Genomic DNA, 13,767 nt, shown 5'->3' with positions numbered 1-13,767 from the left:
GGATGGCTTGAGCCTGGGAGGTTGGGGCTACAGTGAGCCATGATCGTGCCGCTGTACTCCAGCCTGGGCAACAGAGTGAGACCCTATCCAAATACATACATACATACATAAAGTCAAACAGAGAGTGCAATAAAAATGAAGTCTCTCTTCCATTCCAGTCGAGCCCTCTCTCCCTTCCCACGAAGCTGCCTGTCTGCTGGTTCCCTGGGAATTCTTGCTGCTCTCTTTTTCCACACAGTGCACACCACTGACCCTGAGTGTAAGCAGCCCCTCTTGTTTGTCCTACCAGAACTATATCTGAAAATAAAAGTTCAGTGTTAGTGACCAGGCCTTCTGTGTGTGTGTTTGGAGACATCCTCTATAGTTGAAATAAACTTCAACTCAAATTATAGCCTCTAGAGCCCTTGGTCCCTGTCCTACCGTCATTACACCCCCACCGTAATCGCAGTTCACCACTTGGTAGTTAAAGTGCTTGGATTCCTTTGTGGTTGGAATATGGCTATAATTGGATCCTAAGGAGTTGAGGAGAGTCAGAGGTTCCTCACCTGGGCTTGTTTTCTGCACCTGCAGCAGTGAGAACAACTTCCTGTGTTGCTATCACCACACACACAGGCTAGGTTAGGAACTGTGTTAGGGAAGGGGGCACCACACACATAGGCTAGGTTAGGAACTGTGTTAGGGAGGGGAGCTGCTGTGTGTCTAAATGAACCGAGCCCTGTGGAAGACCGCATGCTAGAAATGCTGTGCTGGGGATGCTGTTTCATGTAGAAGGGCCTTGCTTACCTCTGCCAGCCCTGGCCAGGCCAAGGGAGGCTTGGGCAATACAGAATCTGACTTGGGGCAGTGTGGAGGCTCCAGCCTTTTAGAACCTAGTACTTAGCCAGTTGGGGCTATGGTTAAAATGAGACAGGGCTGCCACATGCCACACTGTATAAATGGGTCAATGTTGAACCTCATTTTGAATCGCACCAGCGGGGCCAGTCCTGCCTGTCTTTCACCTGCCTGCCCACCCACCCAGGATGGTGTGGATACAGCCTAGGAGCTTATGGTATGAGGATGAGCAGGAGCTCCTGTTCTGGAATTTAGAAACACTGAGAGATTTCCAGAATTGGAACAAAAGGTAAAGTTGTACTGACAGAGGGGCCCACATTGCAGAAACAGTGCATAGGCAGGTATGTAAAGACAGACGGGCTGCCATTCAGAGCCAGTGGGTGGAGCAGTGAGCACAGGCAGAGGTAAGTGTTGAGAAAACACAGTCAACACCAAAGAATCAGAGCAGTATTTTTCCTCCCTGAAACCATTCTGATTGCCAAGAAACCCCGTGGCAGGAAAGGAAGAGGAAGCAGGGATTTTTCAGCCAACAGAGACATTGAACCAGCAATGGCCCTGTCCCCAGCTTGGGTCGCAGGAGACAGTCATGAGGGCCCACTGAGGGGGTTCGCAGCTGAACATGTGTATGCATGTGTTTCCTATTGAGCCAATCCAGTTAGAAACAAACACTGAGAGGCTGGGGCATCTGGGAGCCCCGTCAGCGTGAGCAGCTGTCCTTGGGCAGGTCACACTGGCCCCTGGCCCCCTCAACTATGTGGGGTGATGACCTTCTAAACAGTTACCCTGCTCTGAATTCTGGGGATGCTGTGGGAAGAAGAAGAAGGAGGAGGAGGAGGAGGAGGCGGAGGAGGAGGCAGCTTAAACAACTAGCCAGCAGCAGAGCTGGCTGGCAGATATGCATTAATTACTTGTATAGATGCTCTTTGACTTACAATTGTAAGTTGACTTACTTCAATGATATTTTCAGCTTATGGTGGATTCATCCCAACATAGCCCCATCATTAAGTCTAGGAGTGTGCTGAATGCACCTTGCTTCCACACCATTGTAAAGTCAAAAAATTGTAAGTCAAACTGTCATAAATTGGAGACTGTTTATAATGTGTTTTATAACATCAGGAATTCACCTGGAAGTTGCTACCAGGATTTTCACTTTGCTTGATACCTGAGAACAGATAACTGCATGGACCGTCACTCCCCATGGAGCCATCCGTGGAGTGGGACCCCTGCTGCCCCCATGTTGGCTGGGAGCTCTCCCGTCAGCCCTGTGTTTCCTGTGCCTGTCTGTCTCTCATGGCCCCCATGGAGCCTGGTGTCTGTCTACTCATCCCCCTGCTTTCAAAGATATTCTCCCTCCACCCAGCTTCTGCAGACATTTGGGTTTTTACCAGCACTGCTATCCCCTAGAACATCCCTCACTGTCCTGGGCTAGCTGTGGAGGAGAGAGCCCAAGACCGAGTCTTCCTATGATCTAGGATGAAGGATCCAAACAGCAGGGTTTCTCCATGCAACCCAGTTATCACATTTGGAAGATTCATAGCCAGGCCTGGCCCCAGATCTGCCCACCGGATATCCCAAGAGGGGAAGGTGGCTGCTGCTAGTTATCGGGGAGGCAGCATGGAGGGAGGCTCAGTGAGATCAGCAGGGCAGAGGACAGCCTCCAGGACAGTGGAGAGTCCAGCCCGGCTGACCTCCATCCCAGCAGGGACAGGAAGCAGAGGGCAGCTCCATAGAACAGGAATAGAGGGGCACTGGCTTGCAGGAATGAGATGCCGGGGGAAAGCAGCATGTGGCCTGGGCAATAGGAGCACACCTGGCCGTCAAGTAACCAGGAAGTGAAGGTAGCAGGCCAGAGCCCAGCTATCAGGGGAGGAACCAGGCAGCATCTGGCTTATTTCTGTGAGTGACAGAGGTCTTGGCACAGGCAGGTGACTCTGTGGGTTTGGTGCCTTCCAGGGAAGTTGAAAGAATGGAGCCTCATATTGTATGGCACAGCGGAGCACCCGTACCACACCTTCAGTGCCCATCAGTCCCGCTCACGGATGCTGGAGCTCACGGCCCCAGAGCTGGAGCCACCCAAGGCCGCCCTGTCACCCTCCCAGATGGAAGTTCCTGAAGATGAGGAAGATTACACAGGTAATGAACCTGAAGCAAGAGGAGACGGCTAGCTTCCACGAGCTTTGATTGTCCAGAGTAGCTCTGAAAATGTGGGGCTGCTCCTGGCAAAGGTGGGGCTGATGGTTGTGTGTCTTCTCTTGTCTGGGAGTCATAATAATCATGGCAATTTGCACTCACACAGCTCATTCCACCCCAGGCTCTGCTAATATTTTACAGACCAGTAAGTATGCTTCAAACCAGTAAGTATTCTCCAATCTTCCCAGCTGGGAAAGCAGGGTCTATATGCCCAACCAGAATGGGGTATTGCCCCCTGGTAAATTAGCCACTTCCAGGAGCACCCCCTTTCCTCAAAGGCCCCCATCTCACAGCCTCCTGACTCCCTCAAGTCCATCCACTTTCAGTCCTTGAGGTCAGGATGTGGGAAGGACACAGTACTCCCAAGGACCCAGGAAAGTTGGGTTCAAAGAGCACAGCTGGGAAAGGAGCTTGTGGCAGAGATCCTGACCAGCCTGGAGGCCTTGGGTTAAAGACCCAGAGAGGATCTCAAGAGATGATGTCAGCAGATGCTGATGCTACACAGATGCCTTGAAAATCTTACGGCATATAAAAAGGCCCTGCGTGAATCCTTTTTCTCCAATTATCCCATTGCCAAGGTGGGCCCTGGTTTGGAGACACCAGTTCATTCCACAAGGCAGCCAAAAGCCACAGCTGCCCAGAGAGGCTCCAGCCACTGAACTGGGCACGGCTTTTATTCATATGTTAGACTAGAAGCTGTTCTTCTCCTCTTAGCCATCCTGTAGCAATTTGTGCGAGAAGAGGTGTTTCTGGTTGGACGTATTTTCCTTAGCTAAATACTACGGCTAAATGATAAATGATGGGTGATATCTAAGAACATTGATGCTTTAAGTTATCTAGTATCTTCTGTGAAAAATAACAAAATGGAGAATTCCACCAATACATATCAAGTATAAATTATGGTCGATTCCATTTTAAATTTCTTCTACTGTTCTTTTAAAATAGAGCATTGAATTATGTATGCACTAATCTGCTCTGTTTTCCCCTGTGATTTATAAACTGTGGCAAGATTCAGTAATTATTAATAAAGAACTGATTTTTTTCTTAAAATCTGCTACTGACTTCAGCCTTGCACAATGGAACCTCACTGTAATACCATTCTGCAGTCCAGCAGTCTACTGAGCAGGGCTTAGATGGAGAGAGGGGGTCTCCATGGGAAGGAGATGCGTTCCTGGCTCTCAGGGAAGCCCCCTGAAGTCTCAGGGGTGAGTGGGATGGGCAGACCAGAGATAGCAGGACAGCCTCTTCAGACACCAGGACAGAGTGACAGAGCAGGTGAGAACTGGACGGTGCCAAAGTGTGGAAGCCAAAGGAGGAGGAGGAGCCACATTAGAGTCCAACGCAAGGTCAGGTGAATATGAGATGAGGTGTCCGGAGCTGGCCTTGGGCATGGTGCATTGGGAGTGATGGGCCCAGGCCAGTGGATGCTGCACCTGGACCCTTTGGGCAAGAGAGCATTTGCCAAGAAATAGAGGAGGTGAGCGAGGGGGATGAGGGAAGCCTAGGGAGTACTTGCAAATGGCCAGGGTCCCAGGACAGCAGCAAGCAAGATGGCCCCTGGAGAGGAAGGTTGGGGGACCAGAGCATCTGGCTGGGAGAAAGGGCAGCAGCTGCAGTGGGCAGCATGGGGCACAAGGAAGACGTCAGTGCTGTGGTTCTGAAGGTGGACAATTTTGTGATGACAGCTAGCCTGCTAGGCCAGAGCCGTCTGGTGGCCAAAGTGTGGGTGGAGGCCACCCCAGGGACTCCGCAGGGTGCTGGGTTGAGAGCAGACCCTGGGCTGGCCCCGACCAGAGACTGGGATTCAGCAGGTGTGGGATGCCTGGGGGTCTGCAACTGTAGCAACCACTCTTAGGTGCCTGCAGGCAGCGTGGGCTTAGAGATCTGGCAGATACTGAAACCAGCGAGGATGGGGGCAGGAGGCAGGGAAGGGCTTGGGTTCCTACAAGAAAGTGGCTTGGAGGCCAGGACAGTACTGGCACGGGAACACAGGGAAGACTGGGCCTCAGGAAAGAAGCCATTGTTGAGCAAAGGGAACTGAGTGGGCTGAGATCAGCTCAGGACACTGTGGTCACCCACACAGGACTGCAAGGGAAGCCAAGAGCCCACGTGGTGTTGTCTGGAAGACAGGATTCCAGGACGGCTCCACAGGTACAGGAGCCAGTTCACAGGATGAGGGTGATGTCTGGAGCAGGACCATGTGTGCTCATAGGCTTAGCACATCCGTGCTTACTCGACAGGCTCAAGCAGAGGCCCAGAAGCCTTAGGTTACTTGCTCAGGGCACAGAGCAGTCAGGAAGGAAACCTGACTTGTACTCAGTATGCTCTTATTCTTGTGGGCACCTCTTGTCTGCAATTAACCAGCTCAACTCTTGCATTCCTCTCGGGTCTGATACTGCTCCAGTGAGGTTCCAGTGTGCTATTCTTAGATGGCGTGAATGGTGGGAAAGATGGTGATGCCAAACCCTCCTGTCCTTCGGCAGTTGGTCCAAGCACGCAATGGCAAAGCCCGTGGAGAACTCCCAAGTTGCTTTCTAACATTTATTTGCTTGCGTATTTTTTTTAAATCCTGGATTTGCTCCACAAAGGATTGAAGGTGGAGTTTTCAAATAAACCCGTGTCAGTCTAAGCCCATCTAGAGGGGCATCAGCCGCTAGCCAGGCTGTTCAGCACATGAACGGAGCCCCCCGTGTATGAAGAGACCCCTGCTAGGAGTTATGGGGAGTGACACAAGAAGGCAGTGGGGCTTGGAGGAACTTTCACGCTAATTGAGGCAAGAGGAAAAGCAGACATAAGTACAAATTACAACACAAACAACATGCTCGCCCAGAGAATGAACTACAGCTGTACCAGAACACGCTTAGGCAGTGGAGTGATTGGGACAACGTGGACAGTCAGGTGGATTTAATTTAAGGACACTTCATGGGAGAGACGAATCTGGATATTTGGCTTTTAAACACAATTCAAGTAGAGAGCCATACTGGGAAGGTTTGTTTACAGATATTTATCTAGGCATCTGGGCCCTTGAATGGGCATTGTCTTCACCTGACCTGTGGGTGACCTTGATGCAGTGTGGGGGCTCTGCAGCTCTGTTGAATAGACCCCAGCCTTGCTTGGGGCTCCGTGCAAAATTATTGAATAAGCTTTCCACTGCAGACAGACCCAGGAGCAGGGGTGGGGATGTGTGAAGTCCATAACCCTGACCAGCAGCTGAGAGCACTGCTCCAGGGCCCTCCCCAAGGCTGTCCTCCTCCGAGGACATCCTAGAACATTCTGTCTGGAGATGATGAGGACATCTATACTTTCCCTGTTCCTAGCCACCTTCCTCTCATCCACTCGGCAAATAGTGATTGAGCACCTACTCTGTGTCTAATGCCGGGAATCTAGCAGTGAACACACTGAACCAAGCCCTGCCCGCCCATCTCCCATTCCCTGTGTCTGGAAAGTGAGAAGATTGGTCTGCTGCCTCCCTGTCCCACCCATGCCCTCATCTTCTTAAGATGAAGGAAATTGTTCACTTTATCAAGCAAGACAGACCTGCTGCCTCCTCAGGGAGAAAGCGCTGCAGGAAAAGGCGGGAGAGAAGTCCTTAAGTCACCACGACAGCCCCGCCCTCGCTGGGTCAGCTACGAGGGTGGGAAGGCAAGAGCCCAGTGGCTGAGCTGGAGTTTTGGGCTCAATGGGTAATTTAAAGCAATGGTGCAAGAAGTGAGGATTTCGGAGGCTGTCCCCATAGATGACCCAGGATGGGGTGGGCAAAGAATCCAATTAGATAGGAATTGATCCAAACTATAGTAAACCCTCTGGAGCTGGGGGGAGGGGCTTAGCAATGAGTTTTAGAAATGGTGGGCGGCATCTGGAACCCAGGGTGTCAGCACCACCCAGGAACGGCGTCTAGAGTGTCCTCGTGGATACACACAGCTCCGAAAGGGGTTCACAGTGGGAACTGGGACAGGCGAGGCCCCCCACCCAGTGAAAACTAGGGAAATATCAACACCAGAGAGCCTTCAGGAAGGGAAGCCAGCTTCACTGGGTCTAACACTGGAAAGGTCTGGAGACTTCAAGACAAATGAAGAGGGCTTTGTGTGCCCCAGCAGAACTCCACTGTGGGCAGCAGAGAATGAGGACTTTGGTCTTCTCCTCAAGTCCCCACCAAATGAAGGTGGCCAGCAACTAATTAGGCTTTACTCCTGAGCTCACTCCCCATCCCCTCGGATAACTCATACCTCAGAGGAGGAGGTTTTTCTTCTAATAACTCGAAAGCCTTCACATGCCCCACTTAGTCCCTGTGTCTCAGAGCTGTTGGGGTCCCCTGGGCCATTTCCTCAGTGTAGGAGGGACAGGTGGGCAGTAGGTGGGAGTCCACCCCAGTTCTGGCTTCAGGCATCACTCCTGCAGACCAGCTTGGGGAGGACCCCTGCAGCGTGCCCCGGCCCCGCCTGAGGGGTAGACCTTTAACACTGGGTTCAACTCTGGGATACCTGGGAAGGACCTAGAGGGTGAGGTTTGCTGGTGTCTACTCAGCTCCCCTACAGTTCTCAGTTGTTTTTCCAACAACAAACCGGCCTCCAGAGTGAGAAACTGGGTACCCCTGGGAACTTGAGGGAGGACACAGCTGCCCTTCCACCGAGGGCTCCGAGGAAAGTCTAAAGGGGATGTTCTGAAAGGGGCTCAGCCCTCAGCACAGAAAACAGTAGTCCCCCAACCCTAGGACACACTGTCTGTCCCTGCCCCACCCCAGACCTGCCCAGCAACAGCCCCACAAGGAGGTCCTGAGTACGCGGTGATCCATCCCCATTCCCACCGCAGTGGAGTGGGTGGGGGTAGGGGGGTCCTACCTAATTCCTCCTGGCTTATCAGCTTGCCAGCAGTTCTCCTGACACTCAGCACCCCCTCTTGTGTTGCTCTGTCCTCCACGTGGAAGTCAAAGGTGCTGGCTGGTCCCAGCATCATGACTGGTGCAAGTGAGCAAATGAAACAGAGCTGTTCCAGCCTCTCCCTCCCCGTTACCCCTCCAGGCTCTCATAAGTCCCATCTCCTCCCTGCTCCGGGCAGCACATCCAGCCCTGGATGTTTCGCTCCTTCTCATGCCATCCCTGTCTAGAGTGCTCAGACTCTGACACTGGAGCCCAGCGAGGCTCAGCTGCACCTGTTACCCATGGGGACAGCTGCTCCTGCCTTGTCGTCTGGCCGTCCAGCCCCAGCGGGGCCTGGGAGCTTCTACCAAGCTGCAATATCCTGACATGGGGATCCGTGGGACTGCAGTAGATGGAGAAGGCATCTCTCTGGATGAAAGGCAATGCTTGTTTCTTTAAGGTGTGTGCCATCCGGAGTGTGGTGACAAAGGCTGTGATGGCCCCAATGCAGACCAGTGCTTGAACTGCATCCACTTCAGCCTGGGGAGCGTTAAGACCAGCAGGTAACGCATGTCCCAGAGCCCTGTGGCTCACCACTCAGTGGTTCTTTCCAGTTGTATCCTTAGTCCCTCCACGTCCTGATGCCCCAGTTAGGAATTAATGTAGCACCCCCAAACAATCATGACACTGAAGTTAACTGCTTTGGAGTTTTTAAATTTTTAGTAACTTGGCATTCGTATCATACAAGTCATATACATCCATTACGGAGAAATTAAAAGCTGTGGCATATTGGCGTCCGTGCTTATAAACCCTTTTCTATCCATGTTGTTAAAGAGAAAGAGGTCATGTTGGGCATGCCAGGGCTGCCCCAGAGGGCCCGGAGATGGATGCAATTCAAGGCCCTGGTGCTGCCCTCACAGCCTGTTGATGGTCTTTTTCTCAGTGTCTCTGGACTCTGGTTGGGTGTGGGGCTTTCACTGAGTGAAAGTTTCGCTGAGTTTACCCCGAGAGAGGGTATCGGGAGCTCTGACCTGGGCCCCTAGGTATATGGCCAATTGCCCGGTTCGGGCTGACCCTTCTATGGTGAGTGAGCCCTCCTGTGTGGCCTGCAGTCAGGCCCTGAGCTCTGTCCACTGAGCTCCTCTAGCTCCTGGCATCACCACTTCCTCAAATTCTCTTCCCTGACAGTCCTGCAGCTGCTCTGTTGTCCATTCTCATTTCACAAACTTCCCTGAGCACCCATCATGCGCTGCATGTGCCAGGCCTGGGAGGCCCTGATGACAGGACACTGCTAGGCTCCCCAAAGGCCTGGGTGACAGATGCACCCACCAACCACTGGTGCACACCCATGAGGGCTCAGGCACGGGTGCAGCCGTGCACGGTGGAGCCAGGTGCCCATGTGGCTCTCGTGGCATCCTAGAGCTCCCAGCCACAGCGCACTCACTGGCCAAAGTGCAAAGGCTGTCACCCTGCTGGCCTTACTCACTGCCCACGAGACTCACTCCCTGAGGGCACCCGAGAGAGGGCTTTGCCAGAGCTGACAGCTCCAGAAGTCAAATACCAACCTCACGATGCCCTTGGGAAACCATGCACACCCTCAGGACTTTTCAGTGGGGCCAGCTTTTAAAAGAAAGGATTCCCAGGTTCTGTGCAAGGCCTCCAACCTCTCCACCTGTGTATGTAGGAACCTCAGAACTGCACTCACCAAGACAAAGGGCATCATGTTTGACATTCACTCCTGAAGCCTTTGTTTCCTCAAAGGAAACAAAGGGGCGGGCATGGGGCTGGGGCTGGGTTGGCAAGGCCCTCACCCTCCTGCCTTTGCTCCTACAGGAAGTGTGTGAGCGTGTGCCCCTTGGGGTACTTTGGGGACACAGCAGCAAGACGCTGTCGCCGGTGCCACAAGGGGTGTGAGACCTGCTCCGGCAGGGGTGCGACTCAGTGCCTGTCTTGCCGCCGCGGGTTCTATCACCACCAGGAGATGAACACCTGTGTGACCCTCTGTCCTGTAGGATTTTATGCTGATGAAAGTAAGTGGCATGTTCGTGGGCACAAGAACTGATGAGCCAGCCCCAACTTTCTGGGCCTGTGCCCTCTCTCCTGGGAGATTTTCCCAGCTTTCTGCTTCCTGTGTATTTTGTTGTTCTGAGTAAGGACTTGCAACAGGGGAAGGAGGCAGAGATGATGAAATCAGAGCACCCAGGCCTGTTAGTTAATAGCACTTCCCCCACAGACCTGGCCGGGAGAAGTTCCAAGTGATGCTGAAAGAAATCCTGGCCTTACTCGCTGTCCAGGGTATTTCACGCATCTGCACCAGAGTCAACATCCGCTATTGAGCAAGGGCTGAGAGGTGGCTAGGGCCAGCCACTCTTGGGCTCAGTCTGATTTCAGGTACCAGGAGAGGAGGTCCTGCTGTCTGTCCTGTAATTTCTCCTCCAGGAAAGACTCTGCCATCAGCTTCTCTGTAACAGAGGATGTGTGCACTGGGCATGGGTCAGGGCATATGGAATTGGCGGTCAGAGCTGGGGGCAAGCCCTCCTAGGCAGAGCTGCTGAGATGAAATTGGGATTTAAGTGTGGGCAGAAGGTTTGCAGACCTCCAAAAATGAAAAGGAGCTGCTGACCAATGTCAGTTGGGCTCAGAAGGGATGGGTTGGTCTTTGCGGGGCATTTTACAGGTAGCATCCACACCCCTAAACACTAGACAGGCAGTGTTTTCCTCCTGCCACAGGTGGAGAATCAAAGCTGCGCAAGGGCAAAGGCCACAGCTAGTCATGCTGGAGGTGGGACTGTAACTCAGAACAGCACGGCCAGGCGTCTTGCTGCCCTGCTCTCCCAGGAGGGTGGGGGAATGGACAGGAGTTCTAGGCCCAAGACCCCATGCCAATGTTTTAGTAATTCACCTTGCCCTGAGAGACGCAAAAGGAGGGCTTGGGTTAAATTGACAGGGGATAGTTGTCAAACACATTAAAGAAGCTACCGTTTGACATTCGTGGTCTTCCAGGTAGCAGGCCTCCCCACAGCCCTCCTCTCAGGGCCCTTGCTGCTCAGGGTGGGTCATTGATCCAACCTGTCATGGCATTGCTGTTACCCCTGTGGACAAGACCCAGGAAATCTTTAAAGACGTATAAAACCATCAAATAACCAGACTCCCCCCGCTTTTTTTTTTTTTTTTTTTTCTGAGATGGAGTCTCGCTCTGTCACCCAGGCTGGAGTGCAGTGGTGTGATCTCAGCTCACTGCAACCTCTGCCTCCTGGGTTCAAGCAATTCTCCTACCATAGACTCCCAAGTAGCTGGGATTACAGGCATGCGCCATCACACCCGGCTACTTTTTTTGTATTTTTAGTAGAGACAGGGTTTCTCCATGGTGGACAGGCTGGTCTCGTACTCCTGACCTCAAATGATCCATCTGCCTTGGCCTCCCGAAGTGCTGGGATTACAGGTGTGAGCCACCTCATCCATCCCAGACTCCCTTTAGAGGGGAAACAAAAAGTCATGCAAGACACATTTCACAGCCTTTGCGAACGCCTGTTCTGGGCTGCCAACCAGACCTTTGCAAAGGATGCAGGCACCTTCATCCCCACCCCCTTCCCAAGGCACAATTGGCCGCCCTCCTTCACCCCGACATCCTCACTCAGCCCCTGCTTTATGGCATATGATGCCACCTGTGAGGGGGCCCTGCGGCGGGGACATGCACAGGTGTAGCAAGCAGCTGTTAGCTCCCAGGCCCAGAGCACCCCAGTCACTTAGGAGTGGTGCATGGTGGTGTTTAATGAGGCGCCAACCCAGATAATAACTTATGACATTGCAGATGGGAGTTGGGGTGACCCAGAACTTCCCCAGGAGGCACGATGACTCACCATAGGTTCCTGTCTCACCATCTAGAGCCACCAGATCTTCATATATAGATTTCCCTGGGAAAGCACTGTGGAGAGCAAGTAGCAGCCTCAGGCTCCCCACCCCCCTACCTGCCCATACCTGGCCACGTTTATGAAGATTTCCACCTCATTAAACTCTACTTAGCTCACCAGGAATTGGCCTCCATCCCTGTTGAAATAAGTGGAACCACCTCAGAGGCCTGGTGGTTGTCTGAGGACTTTAATTTACCTCAGAAAGGGGAGGTGAGAAATCTGTGACCCCACACCAGGTACAAGCAGCCTCTGGCTGCTTTATTTCTACACATTCTGGAGGTGGACTCGGGGAACAGCCCACCTACACCCCTGCTTTGAAATGCCGGGGCCCTGCTTGCCCAGATTTGATTCCTGTCAGTGCCATCCCTTCTCTTTTCTTATCTTGCTATTTTTCTCCAGGTCAGAAAAATTGCCTTAAATGCCACCCAAGCTGTAAAAAGTGCGTGGATGAACCCGAGAGATGCACTGTCTGTAAAGAAGGATTCAGGTAAAAACCCCCCTCAAAACCTGAAGAATGCCAGGGTGGTGGTGCTGTTTTGAGTTTGTTATGGATTTACCACATTTTTGCATTTCTCCTAAAAGCTGAACTGTCAGAGGCCCAAAGCCATTGAGGGTAAAGATTCCGAGTCCTGGAAATCATGTGTCCACTTAGAGATGGCTGTGTAGGATGGAAAGTGAGAGGATGGGTGGAATCTCTGTGTTTCACACAACATGGGCGAATTGGGCAAAGCAGCACTTGATTGCATCTCATGCAGCACAGGGCTGTGCCCAGATCCACCTCCTTTCGCTCCAGCACCTCCACCTGCTCCAGTTCCCCTCCCTGTCTGGGCCAGGGGTGGGCTGTAGTGGCTCACCCACCCTCTCTCGTCTGCATCCCTTGGTCTTCTGTTTTTTTGCCAGCTCCTGACATCTTCACTGCTTCCTAAGGGTGCTCTTTACATTCATGGTTCTCCCTGTTCCATCAGGCTCAGCCCCATAAAGCTCAGCATGCATTTTCTTAAAAATCATTCTTCTGGGTTAATGATTATTCTTGGAATATTTTGAAATGTTTCTTTAGCCCATTTTATGCAACCAAATTCCTTTTAATGCAAACAAATATACATTACCTATTCCTCCAAATTGCTGTCTAAAATCTTAGAACATTCTGTTCAAAATTTGGGGGGGGATACTCCCATAGTAGGGAGACTAGCACCATGGTCCACACTGGAAGGATCACCTCATGTTCAAATGCAGGTTCTGATGCAGCGGGTCTGGGTATAGCCCACTACTCTACATTTCAGCAGGCTGGCAGTGATGAAGATGCTGTGGTCCAGGCAGGGAGTTGCTTTTGCAGGGTGAGGCGGTGGAGGGATGCAACATACCCCCAGCCCCATCTCCCTTCTCAAATGCTATGAGGACTGGAATTCTCCATAGAAGAAGTTCCTTTTTTGGAGTAAAGAACAAAGGAAGAAAAATTACTGAGCATATCTTCTCTTATTCCAGGTGCTTGCACCAATTTTGCCTTATTTAATCTTTGCAGCAACCTATGAAGTAGACATAATTCTTACTCGCATTTTACAAACAGGGGAGATGAAGTTTCCCCAGGAGACACTATGCTACTGTCTTCATTTCCTTCAGCCTGCCCCTTTCTTCCAGATGAGAGTACTGGGGAGAAGAGGACCGCAAGCAGCTGGGAGTCCAGGAGAGGGAAGGCAAAGCAAGGCCCCCAAAGTCACGCATCACATCTGCTGTCATTTAAACCTGTTGGCTGGACAAGGCAGGATTAGGAGTGAAAGGATGAACTGGCCCAGGAAAGGGATCCCCCAAAGAGATAAAAGTTGGAAGAGGAAGGAGGAGACATTCAGCTGGCAGCCTGGGAGAGGCCAGCTTTGATGTCCCAGACTCTGTAGGTCAGGCAACCCAGGAGTGGATCCTCAACCCAGGCTGGTAGCTGGGGGTATCAGGAAGAGGAGGCTCTATGTTCCCAGTACCCTAGAACC

At 52.1% G+C, this 13,767-nt stretch overlaps 1 protein-coding gene across 10 annotated transcripts in view; it reads left to right on the top strand.

The window, feature by feature from the left end:
- Positions 1-13,767, top strand: part of PCSK6 (proprotein convertase subtilisin/kexin type 6) — a 188,554-nt gene that overhangs the window by 155,454 nt on the left and 19,333 nt on the right. For 5 of the 10 annotated variants that reach the window (XR_013396027.1, XR_013396029.1, XM_028850195.2 and 2 more), the window contains 5 exons: positions 2,785-2,964; positions 3,128-3,166; positions 8,338-8,440; positions 9,711-9,907; positions 12,188-12,275. Coding sequence is in view for 6 of the 10 variants with exons in the window: in XM_028850195.2 (XP_028706028.1) it covers positions 2,785-2,964; positions 3,128-3,166; positions 8,338-8,440; positions 9,711-9,907; positions 12,188-12,275 (607 nt within the window). In the remaining 4 variants the exon portion in view is untranslated. The remainder of the gene's footprint in view (positions 1-2,784; positions 2,965-3,127; positions 3,167-8,337; positions 8,441-9,710; positions 9,908-12,187; positions 12,276-13,767) is intronic. The other 5 variants (XR_013396028.1, XR_013396030.1, XM_028850196.2 and 2 more) reach the window with 1 other exon arrangement.

Source organism: Macaca mulatta, chromosome 7 (assembly GCF_049350105.2).
Source record: "Macaca mulatta isolate MMU2019108-1 chromosome 7, T2T-MMU8v2.0, whole genome shotgun sequence".
In the NCBI taxonomy this organism is placed as follows: Eukaryota; Metazoa; Chordata; class Mammalia; order Primates; family Cercopithecidae; genus Macaca; species Macaca mulatta.
The sequence above is the reverse complement of the archived record's forward strand: the minus strand, read 5'-3'. Positions and strand labels throughout refer to the sequence as shown.